Source organism: Chamaea fasciata, unplaced genomic scaffold (genome assembly GCF_029207755.1).
Source record: "Chamaea fasciata isolate MVZ Bird 193981 ecotype frontalis unplaced genomic scaffold, bChaFas1.0.hap1 SCAF_5, whole genome shotgun sequence".
Classification (NCBI taxonomy): domain Eukaryota; kingdom Metazoa; phylum Chordata; class Aves; order Passeriformes; family Sylviidae; genus Chamaea; species Chamaea fasciata.
Genome location: NW_027094090.1, coordinates 35971930 through 35990378, shown reverse-complemented (window position 1 = coordinate 35990378; position 18449 = coordinate 35971930). Strand labels below are relative to the sequence as shown.

The 18449-nt window shown below is 40.0% G+C and overlaps 1 protein-coding gene across 5 annotated transcripts in view; it reads left to right on the top strand.

Annotated features, from left to right (window-relative positions):
- The first annotated feature begins 550 nt into the window (after nucleotides 1-550).
- ZFC3H1 (zinc finger C3H1-type containing) overlaps nucleotides 551-18449 on the top strand; it is a 40734-nt gene continuing 22835 nt past the window's right edge. The window contains exons 1-12 of one of the 5 annotated variants that reach the window (XM_066183252.1): nucleotides 551-1179; nucleotides 5563-5982; nucleotides 9074-9129; nucleotides 9384-9579; nucleotides 9752-9978; nucleotides 11566-11689; nucleotides 13245-13342; nucleotides 14316-14519; nucleotides 15141-15305; nucleotides 16870-17007; nucleotides 17404-17522; nucleotides 17862-18008. In XM_066183252.1, coding sequence (XP_066039349.1) covers nucleotides 597-1179; nucleotides 5563-5982; nucleotides 9074-9129; nucleotides 9384-9579; nucleotides 9752-9978; nucleotides 11566-11689; nucleotides 13245-13342; nucleotides 14316-14519; nucleotides 15141-15305; nucleotides 16870-17007; nucleotides 17404-17522; nucleotides 17862-18008 — 2477 coding nt within the window. In that variant the 5' untranslated portion in view covers nucleotides 551-596. Of the gene's footprint in view, nucleotides 1180-5562; nucleotides 5983-9067; nucleotides 9130-9380; nucleotides 9580-9751; nucleotides 9979-11565; nucleotides 11690-13244; nucleotides 13343-14315; nucleotides 14520-15140; nucleotides 15306-16869; nucleotides 17008-17403; nucleotides 17523-17861; nucleotides 18009-18449 lie in introns of all 5 variants that reach the window. The other 4 variants (XM_066183251.1, XM_066183250.1, XM_066183253.1 and 1 more) reach the window with 4 other exon arrangements.

The window sequence follows — 18449 nt, the reverse complement described above, 5'->3', positions numbered from 1 at the left end:
AACATTAGTTTAGCTACGAGGAGAGTTCTGGGAGTTAATGCCTGAACACTCACTGCTTTCCCTTCTTTAGCAGCCAGTGCACTGGCTGGGGAGAGCAGGAGGGCATGGGCCCCACCAACAGAGAAGCGGTAGCCAGCACCCGCAATGAGCACCCAGGAGCCTCTGCCCCCACAGCATGGACGGCGCTAAATGGATCTGCCACTGATGGTCCCGCGGCGGAGGGCAGGGCAGGGCAGGGTAAGGCAGCCCGCCGCCATGCCACGGCTCACTCCCACATAGCGCCGTGCGCTTCGATAAGATGGCGGCCTCCTCCCTCGCCTCCTCTACCAACATGGAGGGCCGCGCGCCCATTGGCGCCTGCCGCCCGCCGCGCGATAGGCTGAGGCGCCGGCTTGCCGCGGCTGTGCTTTGCACGGCCTCGCCCCGAGCGGGGAACTACAATACCCAGAATACCGCGCAACGGGGGCGTTGCCCCGCGCACGTTCTTTTTTGCACATCGCGGCTCTGTCTCCTCCCGGGCGGGGCGTGGTCTCGCGAGAGTCCGCGCGGGTCGGCGGAGGGGGTGCACGGCGCGCCGAGACCGTTGTCGTGGGCCCATGGCGGCCGCGGAGGCGGCGGCCGCGCCCGACCCCAGCGGGCTCTCCCCGAAGGAGGAAGGGGAGCTGGAGGATGGCGAGATCAGCGACGATGACAACAACGGCTTCGGGCCCTATGGCGGCGGCTCCGAGCCTGCCGGCGGCCTCGGTAGCGGCTGTAGCAGCAGCAGCAGGCCGTACTCGAGGCGCCGGCCGCCCCCCGGGCTCCACGGGAGCGGCTCCATGTCCTCCCCCGGGCGGCCCTTCCCGCGCTCGCGGCACCAGCCCCCGCCCGACACGGGACACGTGCACGGCCACGGCGGGTACCGGCCCAAGGACTCATTCCGCTCCCACCCGCCGGCGCCGCGGATGCCGCCGGGCTCGCACTCGGACACGGGCCCCCGGCTCTCCTTCTGGGAGCGCAGCCACAACGCCCTGGACCGGTTCCGCTTCCGAGGCCGGCCCTACCGGGGCGGTGGGCGCTGGGGCCGGAGCCGAGGCTGCAGCGATCGGCCGGGCAACCCTCCGGGGCGGCCGCCCGGAGGGGGAGGCGGCGCCGGGTTCAGTAGCAGCCAGGGCTGGAGGGAGCCCTCGCCTCGGAAATGTATCCTTGAGACGTGAGCGGGGGCGGGGGGCCCGTGCTGCCGCGGTGGGCCTGGGTGTGGCTGTGCCGCTCTACGTGGCCGAAAGCCCTGGGAAGGGACGCGTCTCCCTCCCGCTCTGGCGCTGGGATTCCCGCAGCGGTAACGGAGAGGGAGGCTCCCAAGTTAATCCTGGGGGTTGGCCGGGGCAGCTGGGCCTGCTTAAGGAGAGGCTGCTGGGAAGTCGGATTACTGCCGTGACCTGGCTTGCGCCTTGACCGATCCGTCGGGTGTAGGGAAAAAGGAAAAGCGTAGCCTGAAAGGAAGCTTTTGTCCGTTGCATTGCGTGCGGCTGCTTTTCTAGCCCCAAGTGCGAATATTGTGAAGTAGGGTCAGTCCTTGGTGCCGCAGTTTTAATATGTGTAATTAAGTGTCACAAATGTAAAGCTAAAACCCTAAGCTTGTTAATTTACTGTACTGGGCAATGAAGGATCTGCTATTTTCTTTCATTTTTGCTTTCATCCCTTCAGAGGATTAGCTAGGTTTAGCTTTAGTCAGTTTTAGCTAAGCTAGAGTGGGTCTGCACGCACAAATTGTAGTTTATATGGGTATTCAGAGGAAAGCCATACCCACCATTTCTTGTAGGATGTTCTCCACTGATTGCTCTTAAGAGTTGTTTAGGTGACTCATGAGGGTTCTGATATTTTGTCCTTTTAGGAGCAGGAATTGTGAAAGTGGTGGGAGAAACTTCCCTGATTCTTCTTGTTTGCCATAGGAAGTAATGTATAGAACTGATGCTGGGTGTAGCTTGGGGCAGCCCGGTTACTTGATGTAACTGCATTGTGAAAATGTAGATGAGTATAAAAAAACACTGAGCAAGAGATACAGTGGTTAAATCCTGCTCTCCAGAATTTTACAGTGTTTTATTGTCCATATCAGTGGTCAAAGGGTGTGTTTTTGCTAGACTGTGTGGGTTGACTTCTTGGATCTCTTGGATCTTGTTTCTGATACAAGATTATTATTTATGTCATTATTTTTTTTTTGTTTAAATGTGGATGGAATATGCAAACTAGCAATAGAGATGCTTTCTATTAGTCTCACGTGGTAAAGTTACAGCATTATGGAAGGCTTCATTGGAGCCCATCATTCTAGGGTTTTATCTTGAGAGGCAGCAGGTGAAGATGTGATTTGCCTTAGGTTTCACAGTAAGACAATTCTAATGCTGAAAATAGTTTCAAGTCTCTTAATTTACAGTGTTGCTCTGAGTACCTGAAAGTGGTTACTTCCTGTGTAGGGAGTAATTTGCAGGGCAAATACAGAGATTGTCCTAAAGCAGACCTTGCAATGTTTCTTAATTGAGACCGATGCAGTCTCCTTTTCCCTTTTAATTAAAAGAGTATTCAGAAACGAATAATTCAATTTTCAAACCAAAAGTAGAAAATGAGGATGTTGAAAGTGTTTTTATTCCTGGCACTCAGGATTCACTCATTTGTTGAAACCTGGTAGATGGAGAATTTTTTTGTTACTCTTGCTCTTTAATAAGTGAATATTCAGTCGTTTATGGATCCTATAGTTAAGGAAGGTCCATGATTTTCTCTCAGTATGAGTTACTTTCTGTAATTTTTTGCATCCTTACCACCTTATACAGTCAATATTAGAGAATTTATAAATACTAAGGCACCTCCATGTTGCTAACATTAATGCAGTACTGGTGTAGTTCATTGGCATGTGACTTCAGAGGAGACTTTCACATCAACTGGTACAAGGAGGCTTGTGGCCTGGAATGGTATTTGAAGTTCCCCCTTGAAAATAAAATGTTTTAAGTGTCTTGAGTTCTGGTTTTGGCTTCTTCTTAGTAGCTAATATGTGCTGTGTTTTGGCTTTAGCATGAGAATAATGTTGGTAACACACTGATGCTTTAGTTGTTGCTGAGAAGTGCCTGCACTAAGTCATGGACTTCCAGTGTCCCATGCTCTACCAGTGAGGAGGTGCAGAAGAGGCCAGTAGTGTGCAAAACTGAGACCCAAACTTGGCCAAAGTGGTCTTGCATACTACAGAATGTCATGACCAGTGATTAAACTGGGGGGAATTGGCCAAGAGACACTGACTGCTGCTTTAGGCTGGGCTGGCCATCTCTCAGTGGGTAGTGAGCAGTTGTATTGTGTATCACCCTCCTTACCTGGGCATTATTACACTCTCTCTTTTTGTTATCTCCCTTTTCATTATTATTACTATTTTACTTGATTTCCATTATTAAAGTGTTCTTTTTTCAACCCACTTTCCCTCAGCCCGCCTTACCTTTTTCCAAGTTCTTTCTGCATCCCGTGGAAATGAGGGAGGAGTGAGAGTGTGGGGTAGTAAGTTGCTGAACCAGGGGTAAACCATGACAGTCTGATAAGACAGAGATTCTTAACTTGATTTATCCTTGGAACTTGTGCTTTGCACCATGTTTTATATGAATATATATGTAAGTGGAGTCAAGGACAAGGTGGAACACTTAGAGAATTCTTGTTACTTTTTTTGGGGTGTTAGCTTTTGGTAGGCTTTTCTCTTTCAGTTCTTGGCAACTTTATTTTATAGTAATTCTCCAGGAATTCTTGCATAGAGAATTGTGGAATTTGAGTCTAAAATACAGAATCATTATGGGACTTGCTGTTTCCATTGAATTCTGAACTCTTCACTGTGTACTTTCTTCTTCATTTCTAGTGCCCAGTTTCTTCTTTTTGGTTCTCAGATGAAGTTTCTCTTGAGCTGGTTGAAGCGCAGTTGTTGTTTTAATATGTACATGCCTGTCTGCCTTTCACAGCACTTCATGGAGTCTTGCATTCCTGTGTGTAGAGCCACATTAAAAAATTTCTATATATGTGAACCGTTAACTCCATTATGGGAGATTTTTGCAGTTGTATTATCCTGAGCACAAAAAATATCTCAAAACTGTCTTGTTACCCATCTGCAGATGACTTTAGAAGCTCCCTATTGAAGTATTCCAATAGCAAATAGACTATTTAGACAAAAAAATATAGACAAATAGACAGTTAGACTTACTGTTACAAATGATGGTAAGTCAATTAGCTTCAGTATTCCCTGCGACTTACAAAATCATGAACATAGCTGGCTGTTTGGAAGGAGAAATGTGTTGGGAGTGAGTTTTGCAAATGTGGTTATTGCATAATTTGGTGTTATACTGCATACAGCTTTTAGTATTTTTAGCATATTTATAAACTGTTTGATTACTGTTTGGATTTTACGTAGTTTATCTTTGCTAGTTTCTGCTCTTTGTGCTGACACTTGAGAAAGTGCTGTATAGCAAAATATTTTCTGGTATTATGGAAGTAGCTTTTGCAGGAGAGGTGTCCAGATTCTTCATACTGATGTTAGAACTTAATGCAGCGAAACAGCCAAGTGGGCAATGCTTGTGAGCAGAAGACAAATGTTTTCGTTTGGATTCAGTATGCCTGCCTTCAGAGGATACCTGTTTTAGCTTCTGGTTTTACTCTGTTTATTGTTTTAAGAGATGATGTTGTTGAAAAAGCATTTTGCATAACAGGGTGTGTGAGTTAGCTGTTATCACAGTGGGGTTGATACTGTGAGTCAAATGAGTAAACCCTGACTTGGTATCCTGAAAGATTTCCCCTTGAGCATGATTATTTTACAGGATCGTTTTCAAGGGTCAGATTAAGGTAAGAGTAGTTGAACCTCTAATAGTGATAACTTTTGTTCTGAGTAGAGGTTCCTGAGAATATTTCTACTGCTTTCCTTGGACATTCATTAGCAACCTTTTATGAGTAATTAGTAATTCCCAGTTGTTTTCAGCATTTCTGAATGTTTTGGTCGCAAGTTTTGTTACTTTTTTTTTTAATTCCCTTCATTGTTCATTGATTCTTCTTATGTGCCTTATCTGATTTGCTGAACTGCATTTACTGCAGCATGTAGTTGTGCAATGGCCAGACTTAGTATTGGCTAGATGTGGCATTTTATGAAAGGCTAAAATGAGCGAGAAAGAATTTAACCTGTTTTTTTTCAGAATGTCAGGTGGGTTGTCAGTATTGGAGTTATGAACTCTGGAGGTCTGACTTTCCATGATAGAGAACCATCTCAGCATTATAGCTGTTGTTTCCAGGAGGGTGGTGTAGGAGATGAGACTTCTCAGCAATTCATGACATTCATAAGCATTTGAATATTTGAAATTGTTGGTTTGAGAAAGTGTTTGTCAATATATAATAATGGCTACAGCTTTTTCGTGCTGCTTGTATTTATTAAGGATATTTTTCAAACTAGCCTTAAGGTAAAATACATGAGAATGGTCCTAAGTTACGTTTGCCTTGATTTGGTCTTCAGTGGTAGTATTGCCACTGTTTTAAGAATTTTACAAGTTCCTGTCATAAATTTCTTGACCACTAATTCAGCTAAAACTTTTGGAAGGTCTCCATCTAGAAAGCAGAACTACTCTTCTAAAAATGAAAGCTCTGTGGAAGAAAGTTTTGAGGATCTGCTCTTGAAGTATAAGCAGATACAATTAGAACTTGAACACATTAATAAAGATGAAAGACTGGCTTTGAGCAACAGGGAAGAAAATGAGAAACAAGATGATGAGAAAACAGTGGACACTGAGGACCAAAAACCTGTAGAAAATGACAGTATTAAAACGGACGCTATAAAAGAAGTACCTCCTGAGGTAAAAAATCCAGTGATGGGCTTTCAGGCATTTGAACTGAAACCTCTCAGACAAAAACTGCCTACTCCAGCTGAGAGAAGCAGATTGAAAAAAGGCAAAGAAGGAACGAAGCAGTCCTCGCAAAAATCTGAAGTAACAGAATCTGGCCAAGGTAAGGAAATACTTGTAAAGTTATTTTAGCTTGTGAAGTTATATTTGTTTGCTATTATATTTATTAGATATTGGGGAAATCTTTACTGTAATTAAAATGTTAGAAGTTTCAAGTTAAAGATTTAATGTACTTGACTCCTGTGTTTTGTAATTCCTTGAATTACATAAACATGCTTGGAAGCATATTTTTGCTTTGGGTTTGTATTTTAAATAATGTGTTTTCTTAGACGGATTGTTTGGTAGGAAGCATGAGGTCAAGACTTGAAGGTTTTAATTGCTGTTCACAGCAGAAATCATTGACTTTTCACTGAAAGTTTTACTTCTGCTTTTGCCTTATTCTTTTCTGCAGAAGCAAAATATGGGGGTTTTTTAGCTGAAAAGAGAACATTCAGAGACCCCTTTTTCTGCATTTTGTCTTTTTGTGTTTTCTTAAGTGTAAGATCAGGATCATGGAATATTCTAAGTTGGAAGGTACCCACAAGGATCATCCAGTCTGACTCTTAAAAGTAATGTCCCATACAGGGGTCAGACCCATGACCTTGGCATTATTAACACCATAAGATATTTTCGTGAGAATTATTTTGGTCATAGTTGATATTCACAGTCAATAAGTTGTAGGCCAGAAATGGTAAGGATTTGTAGACAAAATGCAGACAAAGGGTAGAATAAGTGTCTTGTCAAAGATAATTCTGGACTGCTGACTAAAGAGGGAAATTGCTGAGATGTGTTAGCCAGTTATAGAAAAATAAGTGATTGTGTCCACCTGGCCTGTGGTAAAAGCGCTTGAGCTTTCTTCTGAGTCTGCAGCAAAACAAGGCAGCTGACTTAAGCTTGCTACTCCAGGGCTTCATGTCCTTCTAGTAAATGATTGCTGTGGTTGAGGGTGCTTGAGGCTATCACTTGTCATCTGGTGTTTACTAATTTGCCAGCGTGTGTAAACTATCAATTTGAGTGGGAAGAGACAAAGTAGTTAATGGATTGAATAAGAATGCAGGTGAGTAATTGACAGGAATATGAAGAAAGGTAGGGCTAGAGCACTGAAAGTCAAAATGATTTATGTATGACTTCAGAACAGGACAGATCTTGTAAAGAAAACAAAAGAAAACTGATAATTAGTAGTCAAACCACCCTATTCTAGGTAATTTCTCCCCCTTGTGTGTTTCCCATTAATAATAGATTTTTTTTGTGTTCTTTAATAGGTCATACAGGATTTATTGGCAGACATGAAGAAAACAAATAAATTTTGGTGATAAAAGAAAACGTAGTAGTCTGTGGAAAGAGAACATAGCAGCACAGGAATGAAGCAGCTATTTAAAAAGCAAAATAGTCTAAAAAATCCAGCTTCCAAACTTAAAAGCACTGAAGTATATAATGTAGTTCATATGATAGTGAAAAATAGATGCTGTAATACGCATATTAAGAGCATTTAATTTTTGCATGATACTTAAATCTATGATATATGAAAGCAGACAGATTATGTATGAATGAATGTTTATGACAATGTAAGGCAGGCTTCCAAAGAAAAATTCAGCTGATTGGAGTCATTGCAGGTTCATGTGTACTAAGTGAATATATACTACAAAAATCTCGTTACTGCCACAATACATGTTGCATGTATTGGGAAATCAGCAAAATTTGGTTTTCCAATTTCATTTATTTTTTAAATGGCGCACTGGATGTTTCTGCAGACTTGTAAAAGTTGGGGAACTTGTCTTAAAGCTCAGGAAAGTTTCAGTCTCTCAGATTAATTCTCTGTGGCTCTGCTGCTCTGACAGGCTTGACAGTATTCCTTACTTCACTTCCCGTGTTGTTCATTAGCCTGTTGTGTCCACGTTGTCCCCTTCTGGTTTGAAAGGGCATTTGTACTTGAATAGAATGTCCCATCATCTGCCTGCATTAAAAAAACCTGCTATGCCATCTGTCTTCCTACTTTCATCCTGTGAACTGGATGGTTAGGAACTTTACATAGTATACTAACATTTTTGAACATCTTGAATGTCATAGTATACTAACATTTTTTTTCTGTAGTTCATATGGGTATTAGATACTACACTTTTTTTTTGTATGTGCATTTTTAAAAAATGCGTGCATGTGCAAGGAGGAAGACCTTCAGCATTTCTTAAGTTTCATTTTTGTTCACGTATAACGTACTTCATAAATGGTGCCTTTTTGAATGTAATTTTTATGAAATGCTAGGAAGAGTTAAAGCTGTACAGAATCTGAATTTATTTTCCACCATTTTGAATTGTGGGAAGGAATCTTTCTTTGAAGAAAGACTGAAGTAGCAAAAGAGCTCCAAGCTTCTCTAAATGTGTCCTTCCTTTGTCTGATGCCTATAAACATATAAATGTATAGTTATATAAAAATAGTGAAATTAGTTTTTGCAGCCAATTATATTACTAATTATTTGCTATAATAAAGTATGTAATAATGCAATATGTACAGCATTATGTATACTATGTGTAAAACAGAGTACGTTAATATATGTATATATGTACATTATAAGAATGCCTGTATTTTGGGAAGTCTAAGAAATTAGCATTTGAACGTTTTAATATTTAGTGGCAAAACAGTGCTGTACTATTCATTTCCATAGGATAACTTTTTTTTCTGTTTTCCTTTGGTGTGAAATGTAGCAGGTGTTGTTCTTATTGCTGCTTTGGGCTTTCGTATTTAATTCTGCAAAAGTGTGACCAGTTACTCAAAATAGCTGCCAGTGAAATATGAGATGCTCAGGACAGCAGCTGATACGGGATGGTAGTATAAAACACATGACAAGAAGTCTTTTCCCCTTGTCTGCAAATCCGTTTTTTTCTTGAGGAAGTACATGTGAACCTTAAGACAGTTACTAAGAAGTGACAAGTCTTGCCTTAGACTTACGGAGTCTTGATGATTTTATCTGACATGCCAAATTTATACGAATGTTTGTTCATGTGATCTTGCATTTACCACTGCTATGATTTTCTACTGTGTATCAGTGATACTGATAGAATATGGTTGTATAGTTTAAAATTCATTATTTTAATGTAGCTCTGTCTCATGAGAAACAGCTTGTTCACAAATACGGTATTTTTTTCTGTTGGAAGGTACAGAAGACAAAGAGCAAACGGCGCGAAAGCTTAGCGGTTCGGATGTTGCATCTGAAAAGGTAAGAAAATATTCTTCCATAGATGAGGCATGAATGCATTATGGTACTCTGGTGGCTTTTTCCAAATGGCAGTCCAGAAACATTCCCATAATAGGAGCTGTCAGTTTTTAATAAATGACAGTAAAGTAGAATTTTGAGCTTTCTTTTAGTAAAAATATGTGGAAAAATTTCTAAATACCTTGTAAAGAAAGAGTTGTTGAATTACGTTTCTTGACTTTTTGTCTTGTCCTTTCTTCTGTTTTCTTCTCAAGAAGCTGCTTGACGATGAGGAGGAGATGTCTGAATTGCAACTTAGGCTTCTTGCACTTCAGTCTGCTAGTAAAAAATGGCAGCAAAAAGAACAACAGGTGATGAAGGAAAGCAAGGAAAAATTAACAAAAACGAAAAGTGTAACACAGAAAATCAAAGCCAGTACAAAAGCACATTCAACAAAAAAACCCAGTACTACAGGTAATAAGTTCAGTGTTACTGAAAAGGCTGTCAGTGGTGTGGCCTCAAAAAAAAAGGTTATGTGAGCAATGAGCCTTTACTCACGTTTACTCAAAGCTCTTGAAGAATGCGTAAGATTCGGTGGAACCAATTAGGTAAGATGAAGTTAATCACGTACTTTTTTTATTTAAAGGCAAGCAAACTTTGAGGAAGCAACTGACAAAGACATCAAAGAAGATACAGCAGCAAAAAGAACTGGACAGGCGGCAGAAAGAGGAAGACCAGAGGAAACAAGAAGAAGAGGAGGAGAGAAGAAAGAGAGAAGAAGAAATAAGAAAAATTAGGGACCTCTCAAATCAAGAAGAGCAGTACAATCGATTTATGAAGCTAGTTGGAGGAAAGAGGAGATCAAGAAGCAGGGTAACAAATTTTTTACATGGTGTTCTGGTGTTACATTTAAGATTCATGAATGATTTCTGTCTTGTCCCACCTGGTTTTGTCACCATCCTGTCTGAATCCCCTTGTTCTTCTCCCTGCTTTCCCCACCCCTAGAATAATTAAAATATAGCAGTGAAAGGAAAACTCAATATACTTCAGTGTTTACAGTGTTTTAATCCCATGCTAGACAAGTATTCCCTTTGGATTTGGAAAATCAATTTTGCATGAGTTGTACATCTACAAGTCAATGGTAAAGCATTTTTCTCCTAAAGACATTTTGAAACATCGTGGTCAAAGAGCAGCCTGTAATTTAACGCTAACCAATCAGTGAAACTCTTTAGCTTTCTTCTTTCAGATTTCAAGGTTTTCTTCTCCACATTTTCAAAACTTTTTCTGTGTATGCAACTTCAGTGGCTTGCTTCTTTCAAAATGTCATTGGAGGACTTGGTTGCTTTGTGGTGTTTTTTCAATGTAGTATTTAATCTATTTTGTTGAGGCATAAGGTATGCCCAGAGATAATTGATTTACCCTCACATAGTATCAAATTGATGAAGTAGTAGTTACTGCAGTGGTCGTCATGCTATCCTTGTAGGCTGTTCCTGTTCTCTCATTGAGATTAGCTAAAGACACTTGAGTAACTAATGTCTGTCTCTAAAACATTGGTACAATACAGAAAAAAAAAGACTGTTTCTATAGCATTCTCTCAGCCTGGAAGCAGTACAGCCACTGCAGCTGGATGCTTCAAGTGCTTGGCACTATTAATGCTGTACAAATGAACAGCATCTAAGGGAGTTAAGGCTCCCTGTTTGAGGTCATGTTGTAGAAGAATCATGTTTATGGTAATACTGAGTGGAAAATGGAGACTAAAAATTTTTGACTGTGAACAGTAGATATTCTGGAAGCTACAAAAATGTCTTCTGTATGCCTCTGAAAGATAAGGAGTTAAGGAGTCTGAGAAGTTGTACTTAGGTGTTCTGCTTATTTTCAGTCCTGAACATTGACTGGTGTCCATATGGTGTTAGATCTTTAAACAATCTGATTTATGAGTTGCCAGTCTCTGGGTTTGGCTCAGTTGGGCATGTGGCTCCTTCTGGGACAATAAAAAGATTCTTCATCTGAGAGTTGTTTCTAGCGAAGGGTAGTTTAAGCATTCTTGGTAGCTGCCATGGCAGATTACCAGAAATAATATAGCATTTAATTCACTTGCAGTCTTTCAGAAATACATAACCATGCCCATTTACCAGATGCAGAATGACCCCAAAGGTATTTAAAAATTGTTTCCAGGTATTGTAACACACTTCCTCCCCCCCCCCCCCCCCCCCCCCCCCCAAATCATACCAGAAGAGATACAGTTTAAAACTGCCTGTCAGTTTGTCTGGGTGCTACCTGCAGTGGATTTGATTAAAAGGTAATATTCAGATTCTTCTTGTACAAGATAAGTAAATTGTATTTATAAATCAGTTGGAAGAAAAAATTCTAATGGCCTTCTTCCAAAATTTATTTCTTAGTGCTTTTCTCTGAAATAATGATGTAAGACCAGCTAAATAAAAGACTTTTTTGTGTGTTAAGTCATCAGATACAGACTTGAGATGGTCGTTGGAAAAGCAGTCTACAGAGAGTGCAGGAGGCATATATCAGTATGATAATTATGATGAAGTTGCTATGGATACAGACAGTGAAACTAACTCACCAGGTAAGACTTACTTACAGTTTTCTTATATGGTGCTTGGCAAAAATAGGTAAAAGGCAGGAAATAAGCCACTATTCTAGAAAGAAAATGCTTGTTTTAAGCTGTCTGAATTATAGAACTAACATTTTAAGGTGAGCTAATTCTGTTAACTTTCCATCTCTGCTGCAGTGGTATTTTTAAGGTCTTCAGGGTATATTTTTCACATTGCAGTACACTTGTATATTCCCAATCAGCTGTGTGGGATGTTGACTGTACAGACAGCAGCTTTGCAAAACAAGGGCCTGGGTGTCCCAGTGCACCTTGAGTGGCATGTGGGTCAGCAGTGTGGCTTTGGATGACAGGTGAACCGTAGCCTGGGTTGTGGCACTGTGGCTGTTGGGGGTCAGTGACTGGAGGGGCCTGTTAATCACTGATTGCCAGTTTTCTGGTTTCACAGTAGGAGAGAGTGGCATTCTAGAATGAGCCCAGCAAAAGACTTTTTTGACTAAGGGGAACTTTCAGGCCTGTTTTCATAAAGTTCATTGGGAGACCGACGCACTTGGCTTACAGAAAGAGACTGAGAAAGCTGCATTTGTGTTGAGAAGGCTCAGGAAGGATTTTGATCTTATCTTCAGCTACTTAGTGGGCAGTTGCAGACAAGACAGAACCAAACTCTTCAGTCAAGTGGGCAGCAGAAGGACAAGTAGCAGTGCTTAAATTGTAACAGAACAAATTCTGTTTAGATAGAAGATGGTCAAACACTAGAGCAGCTTTAAATGTTGTGAAATCTCCATTGTCAAGTGTACCTGGAACTCAAAACCTGACTTTGGGGGCAGCCCTGCTTTGGGCACTTGCACTGTGTCATACATCTTCCAGAGGTCTCTTCCAGCCTAAATGATTTATTGACTCTTGAGTCTGAGGTGCATTTAAGGTAGTCGAGTTTCTGTGTCTGTCTCAACATGTGTAGAGTTGAGAACTTCATTAAGCATACTACTTGTTTGGCTAATTTTTTTCTCTTGCTTTTCATCTTCCACCCTTTTTTATTCTTCTTCTTTCTTCTTTCTTGTCACCCTTTCTTATATATTACTTTATTAAAATATTACACCTGCTAGTGTAAGCTACACTAATCTCTCTTCATAAAGCATCTCAATCTTTCCTTTAATGTTTCAGAATTTATCAGCTGTGCTTTGGGTCTGCTTCTGTCCTACTTTGTGTTGTATTGCATTTCTGGTAGCAGAACAGGGTACTGACATATCTTGTTTTAGAAGGTAAATTCTTGCAAACTAAATTCAATTTGAGGGCTGCATTACCTTGGCAGTACCCTGGTTGGCTGTACTTGTATTTTGTATATAAAAGAGAAAAAGAAAATATAACTATTCTTTTTAAAAATATACATACATGTAAAAAAAAAGGCACTGTGCTGTATCTGGTGTTACCTTTGAAATTAGTGCACTGTAAAAGCATTTGTCTTCTACATTAAATCAGTTGAAGCATTCTGCATTAAATCAGTTGAAGCATAAAGCAGGAGTTGTTTAATAAATGCGTGTCAGATATCTTACATTCAGTATTTTAATTACAGCTTCTTCCCCAGTGCAGCCTCCTTTCTTTGAGTGTCCAGTAGGATATTTTCCACCTCCAGTACCACCAATTTCCATGCCACTACCTCCTCCAATTCCAGTAAGTAACCTTGATAGTTCTCGTTTTTTATCTGATTTCTAACGCTAAAGCTAGGATTAAATTTAGATTCTGACTTTGGTGCTATACTCTGTTTAATGATTCCCTTGAACTATCTGTTAGACTTGTGGTTGCTGTTTTAAAACTTTTATTTCAGCTGTCTCTTGGCTGAGGCAGTTGTTGGTTAATGGAGGTTTTTCCTATTGAATTGAAATTCTCTTCATTGTTTGAGCTGTGCTTTTTCATACACAAAGCAAAAATTATCTCAAGCACATAAGGAAAAGAATGAATTGGAACTGTTAGCACAAGGCAACTTTGCCTCTTATCTCTGGGCCACATTTGTAGGTAGATAAGGATGATCTCTGACTTGTTACCCAGGGGAGGAAAAGCCAAGACATATAGCTCATCCATCATTCAAACTTTGTGCCTTTTGACTGTATTTTCTGTCATCTCACCTAAGAGTCCACATGGAAATTGAATTAGTGTGGAGTTCTTTTCACTACCAGTTTTTTTTTTTTTTTTTTTTCGGTGAATGATTGTTATTCTTCTCAGAAAAGTGATAGAAAGGTACCATTTCCTCTCGCGACAGCTTCTGAACTTTTGACTAAGGGAAATTGTAATTTTGTTTGCTAAGACAGTTTCATAAAACTGTTTAAAGACTGCTTGTCAACTATATTTCTCTGGCTAGACTACCTCTGGTTCAGATTTTCATTTACATTTAGTTTGTATGTCTCCACAGCTTCCACTATCCAAATCTTACTTTATTGCTTCCATCAACCTCTGTGAGAAATAACTAACTGTACAGAGACAGCCTTTGACAGGGATGTAAATGTAGTTTGAGTGTTAATTAAACTGAAACAGTTTAGGTTACTTTTAAAACGTGGAATCATCTAGGTCTCAACCTCTGCAAAGTAATCAAAAAGGAGTAATAATTTTCACATTTCAAATCTTTGTTTTACTTTTTTTTTTTCCTCAGCCTGTACCGTCTTTGAGCCATCTTTACATGGAGGGTATTCCTTGTGTTTCTCTTGAGCCACCTCCACCTCTTCCCCCTCTTCCCCCTGAAGAGCCTGAGCAGCCACCAAAGCCTCCATTTGCTGATGAGGAAGAGGAGGAGGAGATGCTCTTAAGAGAAGAATTACTCAAGTCTCTAGCCAACAAGCGTGCTTTCAGAGCTGAGGTACTCTATTGTTGTTTGAATGTAAGCCTCTAGGTGGCAATCTCGACCAAAATTTCTATGCGACCTGCTATAAGTGAGGGTTTTGTGCTGCATTTCTGGAGACTTAAAAAAAATTAACAAGAGCCACTCTGGAATTGTAAATTGCACCTTTCTGTGTTAGTTCTGAAATAATTATGAAACTTCAAGGTACTGAAAATGGAGTAAGTCAAAGGAATGGGGGTCTTCTGCCAGAAAATCTTTATTACTTTGAACTTTCAGTTGTTAGAAAACTTTGTTTCAACCTTCTAGGAAAAGGAGTTGGAAGAGATTAAGGTTGTTGTTGTTTTGAGGGTTTCTGTTGAAGTGAGAAGCTAAGCTTGTGGTTTTGAAAGAATATATTGATTTTGTCCTTACCTAAAAGGGTCTTTTGCAGTTGACCTGTGAATAACTGGCTTGCTCTTGTGTGCCTTTTTGATATTGGTGCAGAATTGCAACATTTCTCTGATACATTTCAGTAGTCTGCCTAAATCACATTTTCAAGTTCCAAGACATGTATGAATCAGTCTCATTTATACTGATGCTTTTTAAAATAGCTATGTATGATGTGTATTTTTAAGACCATATTTTTGTTCTGCTTTTTAGGAAACATCAAGTAATAGTGGTCCACCTTCCCCTCCTGTTCCAGACAACTTGCAGCCTGTGCCAAGAAGCAATCTGTCTGCTGTCAGTATTAATACTGTGTCTCAGCCACGGGTGCAAAATACAAAGTTTGTTAGAGTACCAAGGCTTCCACGAGCAGTGATCACGGTAAGGAAATACTGGTGCTTCCTGCTGATGAGGCTGTGAGTTGAAACTGAGCTCAGTTCAAATGCAGAGCAGACTTAGGTTTTCTGGTGATACAGCACAGAAGAGTGAAGCTTTATTTAAGCATTGGAATTATTAGTCATTTTGACAATCTATATGCTCTTCTAGAAAGACTTTGACACTGAAGCAAGAATTTATAGCTGAAGAGAGCATCAAAATATGCCAGCATGCAGTGAACTAAGAGATTGTTAATACAGTTCAATTATTTTCTTATCCAGACTAGCACAGACACCCTTGCCAAAACAGAGGCAGTCTTGCTCTTCCTCCTGCACCTGGCCAGTTGGTGTCTCCCTTCCTTTAAAGTAGGGTCTGGAGCATCAGTCCCATTGCTGAACTTATTTAACATCCTAAATTGGTTAGAAAACTAACTTGGGGCCAAAAGTACTTTTCCTTCTAGGAGGAGCTGAATTTTTTCATTGAATAGTGGGTATGTCAGAGTTAGCATGTCTGAGTGTGGCTGAAAGAGGGTATTTGTGAGGAGAGGACCAGTGCCTTGTACCAACATAAACTGGAATTTCACCTGCCTGTCCTATTGTGAAAAAATGATGTAGCTGGAGTACATTCAGAAGTAGTAGATATAACCCATATCTTGAGAATTGCCCCAGAGTATCAACAAGAACTGTTTGTGGAAAATTGAGTCTTTTTAATTTAAAAAAGTGGTAGTATTTTGATGAGGTTAATGCTTTAAAAGACACTTAGAGCTTTGACAAGGTTTTGTTCTGAGATAAAGGGTAACATGTAACTATAGATGTCTAGATCTACAGTGGGAGATCAGAAGAGCAGTCCTGGAAATGTTGAATAAGTTGCTTTTTTTTCCAAGCTGTAGCTCCAGAGCATTTGAGGTTAATCTAGATTGTTTGCTCGTTTCTGCATTTTTCTTTGTGCTGGAATTGGCAGTCACCTGATCTTCAGTGAGCTTTTCAAACTTGTGTTGGCAAAAGGTGATTAATCATGATTTCATCTATTCATTACATTCTGTTGGTGTCTACCAGTCAAACTGCCTGTGCAGCTCACTGTAAAATCAGCTAAGTACAGCTGTGGGACAAGAGACATTGCAGCTGTGTAGCAGCAAGATGAGGGAGTTTTGGTGTGTCTGCCACACCGATTCTAATGCAGATTTGATTGGCTGTTACTTCTCAGTTACTTAAAAAAATTCCTTGCAAATGACAGATGGTAATGTTAATTGCAATTAAAGTATTTAATCAAGTATAGGAGTTAGGTGTTTGAGATTTGTGTGCTATGATCATGGACCAATGAATGTGCTGCAGATACTTGGGAGTAGGTTGAAAACATTGGAGTACCTTTCAAGGTACAATATCAAGACTATGTGTAATATTACTGTCTTGTGGAGATGTACAAATTCTTATCTTTTTCTTAAAATGTGGAATTGGTGGATGTCATAACAAAAGGAGTTAACCTTATTTTTTCTTGTCAGTATGTCCTCTGTTAATCTGTGTCTCTAACTTTGTCTTCTTACTGTCTTCTTACTTTTACATTCTCACCCCAGCTTCCAAAGCACAAGTCTGTTGTGGTTACATTAAATGACTCAGATGACAGTGAGTCTGATGGAGAGCCCTCTAACTCAACTAGCAGTGTGTTTGGAGGACTAGAATCTATGATAAAAGAAGCAAGGAGAAACGTTGAGGTAAATGCTATCAAAATTTTAATAATTTTAGTGATTTTTCTTTATAAATGGAATTTAAACTTCAGAATTCGGTCAAGAAGCACTGCAATTCCATCAGAGGGGGTAAAAGTGAGTACATTACTCCTGTCTGGACAACTACATTGTAATTTGGATTGCACAAGTTAATAAACTATTTTTGTTGAAGATAGCATCCCGAATATAGAACTTGTAATATATTTTGGTTTGATTTTTTCAATTAAAATTCAATGCATCATTAAGCAAAAAATTAGTGGCTTAGAAGGTCTTACCAGCCTTGAACAGCTTTAAGCTAGTGCTGAAATTCCTCTTGCAAGTACTACTTGATAGCTGTATTTTAAACTAGTGTGACTGGTACTGACTTGAGTCTAATTGTAACAGGCATCAAAAATCAAAGCCCCTCCAAAATCAGAAAAAGAGAATGATCCAATGAGAACACCAGAGGCTCTGCCAGAAGATAAGAAAATAGAATACAGACTTTTAAAAGAAGAGATTGCCAGGTAACCTTAGTTCAATTGTTAATGTAAAATGTGTTTTATTTGTCACCCTTTACTAGTCGCCTTTTGTAACTTGTAGGAAAATTTGAGTTTAAAAACCTTGCAATCGCATTTAGGTTTTTCCACTGTGCAGTTTTTTGGTAAGAAAACATAGAGGTCTGAAGAAAATCCTTGGATTTGAACTGACTTGGAGTAACTGAGTGCAGTTGTGGAAAGTACTTTTTCTTCTGACTTGAAATCTTGTCCTGCTATGCTTTTCAAAGATTTAAAAACTCTCGGGAGTAGATATTTGAATTAATGTTGAAGTTACTGAACATCTTTGTTTTTAATATTTCTGATCAGTCGTGAAAAACAGCGCTTAATTAAGTCTGATCCAGTGAAGAACAATTCATCCCCTGCAAATTCTGATTGTGAAGTTGATGGAATTGGGAGAATAGCAGTAGTGACCAAACAAGTCACAGAAGCAGAAACAAAGCTGAGGAAAAACAGGTATGCATTTCACTGTCACAAGTCCTACCTTTTGCCTAACAGGGTGAAAAGAGTAAATAGTTTTGGATGTGTAGCATTTCAAGAACAATGAACGATTTTTCCTGTCATCTTGAACTCTTCAGCCTTTAATTCTATTGCTGTGCAAAAGGAGTTGTGTTGTAGTGCCAGTGTGGTGTTTGATCAGTTTTAGGTATGATTTGTCATACTAAGTGTTTTCAGCTGTGTTTATGTTCAGTGACCAGAATGATTTGTGCCACCTAATATGGCTTTTCTCTTGTGGCATGCCTCTTTTGTGTTTCTCACCCTAATTTCAAGTCATGGTTGGAACTGTAAGTGCTTTGCATCCTCTTCTCAGCTGCTTTTGCCACTTAATTATTTCCGTATGGTGTTGTGAACAAACTGGTTTGTGTTCAGTCATCAACTGAAGAACAATCTTCCCTC